The following is a 10,490-nucleotide window of genomic DNA, read 5'->3' as shown; positions in this document are numbered from 1 at the left end:
ACACAACCATTCTAAAGTCCACGGGATGGAGAAATAGAGTATGGATTAGAGTGGACTTACTGATATTCTATTCATGAACTATTGTGATCGAAGAAAATGTGGCATTGGTGTGGAGAGAGAGGAATTCTTTATATATGCAGGATATAAATCTCCTATCAGATATATGGTTACCAAATATTTTCTCCCATTGTGTAGGCTCTCTTTTCACTTTCATGACACACTCCTTTGAGGTGTAAATAGCTTTAATTTTGAGGAAGGCCAATTTATCTATGTGTTCATTTGCTGCTCGTGCTTTTGGTGTGAATTTCTATAAGCCATTTCCTATTAACAGTTCCTGTAATAGGATCCTATTACAGATGCTTCCCTATATTGCTTTTCAAGGTCTTTATGGTCTTGGCTCTTATATTTAGGTCTTAGATCCATCTTGAGTTTATTTTTGTATAAGGTGTGAGTTGATAATCGTCTTTCATTCTTTTACATATGGATATCCAGTTCTTCAGGCACCATTTGTTGAAGAGGCCATTCTCTCCCAGTTGAGTGGGTTTGGTGGCATTGTTGACTGTCAGATGACTGTGTATATGAGGGTCTATATCAGAACTCTCAGTTTGGTTCCATTGGACAGGAAGTCTATCCTTGTGCCAATACCATGGTGCTTTCACTACTGTAGCTTTGTAGTATGTTTTGAAGTCAGGTAGTGTGATTCCTTCAAATTCATTTTTCTTTATAAATATGTCTTTGGTTATTCGGGGCCTCTCCCCTTTCCAAATAAATTTCCTGGTTAGTTTTTCTAGTTCATTAAAGAATGCCGTGTTGATTTTTTTTTGGAATTGCATACTACAGTGTAAACCATGATCCATGTGGAGTAGCAGTGCTCCAAAATGTATTCACTAAATGAAATGAATGTCCCACAATGATGAAGAGGTTATTGATGTGGGAAGAGTGGGGTGATGGGGATGGGGGGTATATGGGAGCCTCTTATATTTTTTAATGTAACATTTAAAAAATAAAGAGAGAAAAATAAATAAATACAGCATTCATGATAATCTTGGAATTCAAGTTAATGGCAGATAACTATATTAAAAGGAAACTACATTAATGTTAGCCATCTGGTAACCAGCAATATGTTCAAGGACATGGGTGTTTGTGGAGTAAAAAATTATGGCTTTGAATGAGAACCCTCCATTCCAAGAGGGATTATTAGGCAGATTTTTAAACTCTTTTTTATATTCATATATGAACAAATATATATAAGAAAGCACTGAACAAAAAAGAGGTAAAAATAATGATGTTAATGGAAATCACTAGATTGACAAATGCCTGCTCTTTAAAATTAATGATGTAATTTTGAACAAGGGCAGATATTGTTTTCAGAGGGAGCAAAGAGTTATATTCATCAGCTGCCCTGGAAATATTTAAGCAAAACAGAAAGGTGATATAATAAAATAATATAGAAATTGCAACATATTCCTCTACACCAGTAACTAAACTTCAACATGGACATGAAGCTAGCAATGTCAAGGAGAAATTTCTCGTCATCAAAAATTTAAAGTTGATCTCATAATACACTGTTTGATTGAAATTTTTACTTCATCGTATTTGAGGTCATCTGGACTCTTGGCAGGTTTACATCTATGATCTATCTAAAGAAAGCAGATTTCTAGTTCTACGGGTTTGAAAGTTGCTAAAACAGCTTTTCAGCCACCACAGAACAAATGACATTTTGCAGACTTTCCTCCAAAGCATTTTCTCAGAGCCCCCTTTATGTCTTTATTCCTCAGACTGTAGATGAAAGGGTTCAGCATAGGAGTGACCACGGTGTACATCACTGAGGCTGATGCCCCTGAATGTGTGTTGTGTGAAGCAGCAGAACTTAGGTACACCCCTATGCTGGTACAATAAAATAGGGAAACCACTGAGAGGTGAGATGCACAGGTGGAAAATGCTTTATACTTCCCCTGAGCTGATGAGATGGCAAGTATGGAGGAAACAATCTTAGAGTAAGAGAAAAGGAGCCAACCAAGGGGACCTCCAGCCAGCACTCCAGCTATTAGATACATTGCTAAGTAGTTGAAAAAAGTGTCAGAACAGGCAAGTTGGACCATCTGACGAAGTTCACAGAAAAAGTGGGGGATTTCTACATGTGTGCAAAAAGACAGCCGTAACACCATTAACCCCTGTAAACAGGATTGAATAAAAGTCATGACCCAGGACCCAAAAACCATCAGGACACAGATCTGGGGGTTCATGATGACTGTGTAGTGAAGGGGGCGGCAGATGGCCACAAAGCGGTCATAGGCCATCACGGCCAGGAGGAAGTCATCCAACCCTACAAAGATCATGAAAAAGTACATCTGGGTGATGCAACCTGTGTAGGTTATGGCTCTGCTCTGTCCCTGGATGTTCACCAGCATCTTTGGGACAGTGGTGGAGGATAAACAGATGTCACAAAGGGACAGGTTGGAGAGGAAGAAATACATGGGTGTGTGGAGGTGAGAATCAGTGATGATGACCAGGATTATGAGCAGGTTCCCAAAGATGGTGACCAGGTAAATGGACAAGAACAGCCAAAAGAAGAGGGGCTGCACTTCTGGATCCTCTGAAAATCCCAGGAGAAGAAATTCTGAAATTTGTGTTTCATTTCCAGTTCCCATGTGGTCAGTGAGACTAAGAAGAAATAAAAAAGAACTTGGGTAGTTTTCATAGAACAGATAGTACTAGCCAAACAGAAATATTACATCATCTATTTCAATGAAAAATATAATATCTATATAATTTATATGGATCTTATCCCTTTAGTGTATTTCTAGTGTCTCTTCTGATTAGGAATTCCTTCCCCCAAACTCGTCTCTTTATCAAGGATTCACGTACACTACAGATTTCATGAGAAATTCATTCATTTGTGAAATATATATTGAATTGTAACTAAGGGGCATGTAGAGTTGTGGCAATGAGTCCACAATGCTGTAATTGAAAAGTCCCAAACTTCTGTTCTTAGAGAGAGAATATATGCAATTCAAACATAATCATCTTACAAATAAGAAGATTACCAATGCTTTAAGGAAAAGAATGCAGGCACACACACAAAAAGAAAAGTGAAATGAAGGAGTTATTTTTCACTTTGTGTTCAGAAAAGTCCCATGTATGATATGAAATTTAAAGCAGCACCTAAAGGGAGTGAAGGCAGGAGCCATGAGGACATTAGGGGAAGTTTGTGCCCAGTGAAGAGAACTTCCTGCGAATGACTTTAAAAGTCACTTGTTTCAGATGTTCAGAGTGAAATAGGAGGTCTGTGTGGCAGGGAAATGATTAAGAGGATAGAGAAGAGAGATGAATTCAGAGGATGTTTAAGAACAAGTCAGCCTTTTTGCTGCTGAATCTTTAAATTCAGGGAGTACTTTATCCATATGGTGAACTGCTCACACTTCATTAATTTGGTTGCAATGCTATCCCACCAAATGCGATGGAACTAGTCCTATCGGGTTTTGTGGAATATCCCCCAGACTCTGTATTATATATGAGCTCAGATTCCCCTGCTCTGAGGAATGGTCACACCCCATCAAATACACACATCACACAGACACGCATGATGCACACCTTAGCATCATTGGGCTGAGTTAACATCATGCTTTTCTCACACTCAGCCACATTGCTCACCTGGGAGTAAAGACAATCCATGCTTACAACACCAGTTTTTCTATCCCCCAAATTTTTAGAAATGATGCTCTGAAATTCCAGTTGACAAACCTCCTGTGCACATTAAATATGGTGCTAGCTTTTGTTATGATCACTTTTTTCCCTTTATTTAAAGAAACAGAAAAATGTGCAGAGTAAAAAGAGAGGAAGGAATTAAATGACCGTCAAGTAAAGGAAAAGATATTAACTTCACATGAGAAATTGAAGCATCACATGGGAAATTGGTTTTGCTGGCATTCCAAGTCTCATTATATCTTCTTGAAGCCCAGAAAAACTAAAACATGAACAAAAAGAAATTCATCCAAAAGACAAAGGCAGTGATATCGTTTTACAATGACAAGACAATTAATAGAATGATCACTTCAACAGGAAAATGATCTATGGGAATAAACAAATGTTTCACAATTGAAAACATATTAGTAGCAGAAAAATATTGGGAATTTTTACATGAAGCATTTGTTGTCTTTTTAAAATTATACTAAGTGCACAGTTTTGGAATCAGATATGCCTTATTTTGAATCTCAGATGCAATTTATATTAGTTGGTAATAATTGAACTTTAAAACTTTCACCTATATTGTGGGCATTATGGCATCTATCCTCTGAAAACTCTTATCAGACGTAATCAATGTGCATGAAAACCTCAGCATAACTCCATCTTGTTAGTAAGGATTTGCATATCACTGGTTATGACAGAGGTGCATTTTTCTTCTGATTCTCAAATGTCACAATCTTTCTGCATCTTTCAGACTCTATTCAACAGCCTTATTTCAGTTCCATTGGTTCCTTCCCAGCAAGAGTAGACTGAAAACTGCTCTAGGGTGTGTAAAGTATAAAGGCAACCTGTGGCCCAATGGAAAGTAAAATGCCTTCCAAATGATGGCAGAAGGTGATGAGATTTCAGAAGTAGATCTAACCTCAAAAGGCCAAAAGGCACAATGAGGAAAATGGATGAGAAAGACAGGTGGTAATACACATAAAAATTGATCCTATTAACTTGATGGAAGCAGAACTTTCAAAGTTTGAAAACAAATGGGGTGAATATTTTTTGTTATGTTGATAGACATTCATACATTCCCCTAAATATGTCTATAAAGGCATAGAAGAACTAAATGTCAAAGAGGAAATTTGAGGGGAAACAACCTGCAGATGTTTGTTTGAATGTTTACTTTGAAAATAAGAAGGACATACACCCTAATATACAGAGGTACAGAGTTGCACAATTAATTTGAAATGGGGAATGTAAATGATCAAGGGACAACATATGTAACCTGCCCTATAAAAGTAATTGCTGAGATGCAGGGGGAGAAGGCTGTCACACAGCTTCTCCATCCCCATACTGGAAGGCTGGGACCAGAATACTAGAGCCTCTTAAACCAAAAAATGGGTCCTTCTCTCCAGCCCACAACAGCAGCATTCAAGCCAAGCCACAAACTCGGCTTGGACAGAGCCATAATTGCTCCAGGTCCCCGAGTGGGCAGGAGCCCACATTATTTTTAAATTGGGCTTTTATGAAATAATCTACTCTAGTGAGTGGGCCTTTGGTCCTGAGGAGTGCTTTGTAATGCATTAAAGGGTGTGCACTGTGAGATTTGTGAATAATTTTGCAGTAAAGAGCTGGTCTTAAAAAATATATATTACAGAGTAAAAGTGGTAATACATACATTCCACCCATTATATAAAAATACTGTTTTACATGACAATCCAATGTGAGAATAATACCTCATGAAATGCTATTGAAAAGAAATATATATCTCCATTGGATTAGATATTTCCCATGAATAGACACTTGCTTAAAAATACCTCTTGACATAGATGTGCAATGGACACAACCAATCCAAGGTCCACAGAGAAAATGTGGCATGGGTGTGGGAAGGGTGGCCATGGTGGCTGCTGGGTGCGGGGAATGGGAGGAAGGGATGAGATGTGGAGGCGTTTTTGGGACTTGGAGTTGTGCTGGGTGGTGCTTCACGGATAATTACGGGACATTGTAGATCCCCCCAGGGCCCACTGGATAGAACGTGGGAGAGTGTGGGCTATGATGTGGACCATTGACTATGGGGTGCAGTGATGCCCAGAGATGTACTTAACAGGTGCAATGGATTTGTCATGATGATGGGAGAGAGTGTTGCTGTGGGGGGAGTGGGGGATGGGGGTGGTGGGGTGGAATGGGCTTCATATTTTTTGAATGTAATATTTTTAAAAAAAAGAATTAAAAAAACCTTCATCTTATATGTAAAAAAAAAATCAAATAAACAAACAAACAAAAAAGCATAGCCTCAATTCTCTGCACATTCTGCCACTGCTACTAGCCCTTTCCCTTATTCCCACTTACTTGCAAAGCTCCTTGGACAGATATTTCCCTTTTACTGGAACTTCTTTATCCCTGCTCTTCCCTCTTCTAAATGGACTTCCACTCCCATTTCTTAGTCATCTGTAAAGTGCCCTGCATTACTGACTCAAGTAGTCAATCATTTTTAATGTAAAAAAAAAATTAATTTAGCAGGCATGAGAACTAGTACAACGATCATTTAACTCTGGGTCAGGCTGGAGTAGATCTGGAGTAGATCCCAGATGAGCTCAAGTCAAAGCTCTCAACGTCCATCCACCCTGGCTCTTTGTTGCATGACCTACTGGAATTTCTGACTCACCTGGATAGAGTCGGTAAGGTCTTACTGCAGAAGTCCACATGGGTGGTTGGTTAAGGAGACTGAGGCTGTATCCCTATAAAGACAGCAGAAGAGAGTCAGGCATTAGTCCCCAAACCAGACTTGGGACTGCAAAGAAATATCCATATGCCATCCAGCCTGACTGTACATAAGATAACTGAGTACAGCAGAGGAGATATTTACAGCTCCTCTATATTTGTTCATTAGGCATTTGTTCTTCTTGTTGATCCAAACTTGAATAATCATTTCCCTGTGGGACACTGAACTGGACAGAGAGAATGTTTTTCTTATTGCTTCTCTGTTCTCCAAACACCAGATTATGAATCAGGGGAATCCAGGTTTTATTCTCTTCCAAGAACTCTCCTCTCTTCTACACTTCTAAACTGGTAGCAATTTTCCTCAACCATTGAATTTACAATGATCAAAATTAACACTGAGGGACTCATGCCCTAGGGCTCTTGACTTTCCAAAGCACTGACATGTGGTGTGTACACAGTCCATCCTAAGAGTTACTATCAGAAAATTGCTATTCTCTTCAAGAAAGTAAAGAACTGTGTTCATTTGACATAAAATCATGGTTGCTAAAACCCTCTAATTGATAATGCTATTCAAAATCAATTAAGAATATTATGTTTGTAATACAAGTTAAGAACTGTAAAGTAGTCCTTCATCTGTAAAATAATTGCTGATTATGAGAACTGTATTGAGAGATTTTTAGATACCACATACATTATATTGAATGTCTCAATTAGTTTCTCCCATATAGTTTAAGTATGCTCAAATAATTTAATTAATAGATCAAGTACAATTTATTTCAGTAAAGACCGAAAAGAAATCTGATATATATATATTTAATTTTTTTATTATTGAAACATAGATACAACTCAAAAATTTGCATTTTATTGTTTACCGGTAAAAATGCAATTACAGTATTGCACAGTCAACAAGATAAATTACCTAGAGTTTACATCACCTCAAACACAATATCTGAAAGTTTTTTTTGATGTTATATTATATTTCATTGAAAAGAACTTCCAAAATTTTCCCACTGTTAATGTATGTTCTATCATTTCTCACTAAAATCTTTAGGAAATCCAAAGTTCTGGTACTAAAAGTAGGTTTTCTTTTTCTTGAATTATCTAAAACATGTCAGATGGAATTAGGCTTCAGATTTTCAGGCCAAAAATATATTCAAATAATTGTATGCGGAATATGTTTTAACACATTTATGAAAAGTTTGTTTGCAGTTTTGACAGAAATACCTTCAACTTTCAGACACCAAAAAATCAAACACCCAAATTAAATTAAAGGTATGATGGGCCTAGGTACTACTGAGTGAAAGAAAGTTCTCATCAATCAACTTTCACACCAAATTCTAAAATGTATTCAAAAAGCTTTTGAATCTTCTAATTGCCAAACAGTATAGTTATATGGTTGAAGAAACCACCACATTTCCTAAAATAATAAACTATTTTTATTGCTTGGAAAATATGTTTTACTTTCATCTCATATTTATTTTAAATGCCCACACATAATTCTGTTACTTCCCTGAAATGACATGTTTCATGCAATAGTTTTCAATTAATGCTGAAAAAAAAACTTGATCATTTTAATCACTTTTAATGGTTTAATGATTGTTGGATTAACAATTTATTCAGTAATATAGATGGCATATGGTCCTATATGAGCAATGATCTGATAGTTGCTGTGTAATTCTACCCATTAGTAATACTTAAACCAAAAATTTGACACATATTATAGGTTATAGTACAAGTTTCCCTGTGATTTGATCAACAAAAAATATTAACACAATGTAATGATTTTTTCCTTTTCCATCAATTCTTCCAACATTCCACCGTCCTTCCTTCTTTCCTTCCTTCCCTACTCTTTTTCTGTCTTTTTTTTTAAAGCAGCTTAATTATTTGGGAGTTGGTTATTTTTTTTTATTGATTTTGTAAAAATATTACATTACAAAAAATATGAGGTCCCATTCGACCCCACCACCCCCACCGCACCCCTTCCCCCCCAGCAACACTCACTCCCATCATCATGACACATCCATTGCATTTGGTAAGTACATCTCTGGGTATCTCTGCACCTCATGGTCATTGGTCCACATCATGGCCCACACTCTCCCCCATTCCATCCAGTGAGCCCTGGGAGGATTAACAATGTCCGGTGATTGCCCCTGAAGCACCATCCAGGGCAACTCCAAGTCCCAAAGGCGCCTCCACATCTCATCTCCTCCTGCCATTCCCCATACACATCAGCAACCATGTCCACTTTTCCCACTCCATTGCCACCTTTTCTCTGAGGTCCTTGGATTGGTTGTGTCCGTTGCACCTCTGTGTCAAGAGGAGGCTCAGATTCAACATGGTTACTGGATGCAATCCTCCTGCTTTCAGTTGTACGCACTCTAGGCTCCATGGTGTGGTGGTTGTCCTTCTTCAACTCCATCTTAGCTGAGTGAGGTGAGTCCAATAAATCAGATTGTAGGAGCTGGAGTCTGTTGAGGCTCAGGGCCTGGTTATAATATTGTCAGCAAAAAGATTCAATCCCCTAAATATATCTGAAACCCCAATACCAACTACAATTCCAGTAAAGTAGCATGATAGTCTTATGAAAAGAGATCCCCTCTGGGTCCAGTTTCATCATGAAGAAACACCAGCTCCAAAGGAGGGCCATCTGACATGGCAGTGAACTCCATCTGCCATGACCATAGAATCCGTGGGTCTCTTTAGTCTTCAAAGGAACCTTTAGCTTTCTTTAAATTGAAATTTATATCCCTAGACTACACTTTCCAGACACATTCCCACTTATAATCCAACCATTATTCACTATAATGTGTAAATGTCAAATTTATCCATTTTCATATTTTACAGTCAAATTAAACAAAACAGCTACATAAAGAATCAGTACACATTCTCAACCCTTCTGTTATCTCCTAATACCTTGTATTCTAGGTTTTGAATCCATGTGTTTATTCTTCTTATTTAGTTCATATAAATGACACCATATATTTGTCCTTTGGTGCCTGCTTTCCTTCACTTAGCATAATGTCTTCAAGATTCATGCGTATTATCATGTGTCCCAATATCACTTATTCTTTCTACAGCATAATATTCCAAAATGTATAGACCACATTTTGCTTATCCATTCACTGTTTGAATGAAATATAGTGTTTCCGTCTTTTGACAATTGTGAATAATGCGACTAAATAAATAAATAATCATGGAAGAAAAATACACTTCTTAAAAGAAGAGTATATTTAAGGCCTACTTCAGGACCTTGTTTCTAAGATTCCAAATAGAGAGATTCAGCCTCGAAGTGACCTCACCGAGGCTATGTCTTGTGCCCTAGAGTTTTGCATGGCAGAGGAACTAAGATATACTCCCACACCTGTACTAAGAAACAAGAAAATACTGAGGGGTGACACCCACAAGTAGAAAATGCTTTATACTTGCCCCCAGATGATGAAATTCTCAAAATGGATGAGGCAATCTTAGAGTTAAAGAAAAGAATACCATGAGTGTAATAACAGTCACCGGCACAGTTGCAGCAGGCATCACTAGGTCACTGAGGAAGGTGTAAGAACAAGCACGTTGCACCACCTGCTTAAGTTTACAGAGAAAAAGTGTGTTTCAAACTCTGTACAAAAAGACGACCTCAAAGCCATTAAGCATTTTACAAAATAGAATAAAACATGAAATAACATGGATGCCATCAGCTGAAGGTCACAGATCCAGAGATTCATGAAAACCAAGTAATGCATGGGGCGAGAGATGGACATGAGGCAGACTTAGGTCATCACCATCAAAAGAGAATTATTTGTTGTCCAGATAGAATGTAAAAGAAAAACATCTGGTTGAGGCAATTTTCAAAAGTCATGATTTTTCATTCTGTGTGGATGTTTAGCAGATTGTTTAGGACAGTGGTAGAGATGAAAGTGATGTCTTTAAAAGATGGTTTGAAAAAGAGGTACAAGGCATTTGGAGGTGGGAATCTGAGAGCATGACCGAGAAGATAAGCAAGTTCCCCATGAAGATGACCAGGTTCATGGACAGGAACATCCCAAAGAACTGGGACTGCAGTTCTCGATCTTCTGAGAGGCCCGGGAGGATAAATTCTG

The 10,490-nt window shown here is 37.8% G+C and overlaps 1 protein-coding gene across 1 annotated transcript; it reads right to left on the bottom strand.

Annotated features, from left to right (window-relative positions):
- Window positions 1-1,694: 1,694 nt before the first annotated feature.
- On the bottom strand, window positions 1,695-2,651 carry LOC131276886 (olfactory receptor 7A17-like). Its single transcript, XM_058290466.1, has one exon. The coding sequence runs from the start codon at window positions 2,649-2,651 to the stop codon at window positions 1,695-1,697; it is 957 nt and encodes a 318-aa protein (XP_058146449.1).
- Window positions 2,652-10,490: the final 7,839 nt, after the last annotated feature.

The sequence above is a fragment of the Dasypus novemcinctus genome, chromosome 30 (genome assembly GCF_030445035.2).
Source record: "Dasypus novemcinctus isolate mDasNov1 chromosome 30, mDasNov1.1.hap2, whole genome shotgun sequence".
NCBI lineage: Eukaryota > Metazoa > Chordata > Mammalia > Cingulata > Dasypodidae > Dasypus > Dasypus novemcinctus.
The sequence above is the reverse complement of the archived record's forward strand: the minus strand, read 5'-3'. Positions and strand labels throughout refer to the sequence as shown.

What these genes read in the sequence shown, in the direction of transcription:
- LOC131276886 (XM_058290466.1), bottom strand. Translation starts at nt 2,651, where the DNA reads ATGGGAACTGGAAATGAAACACAAATTTCAGAATTTCTTCTCCTGGGA.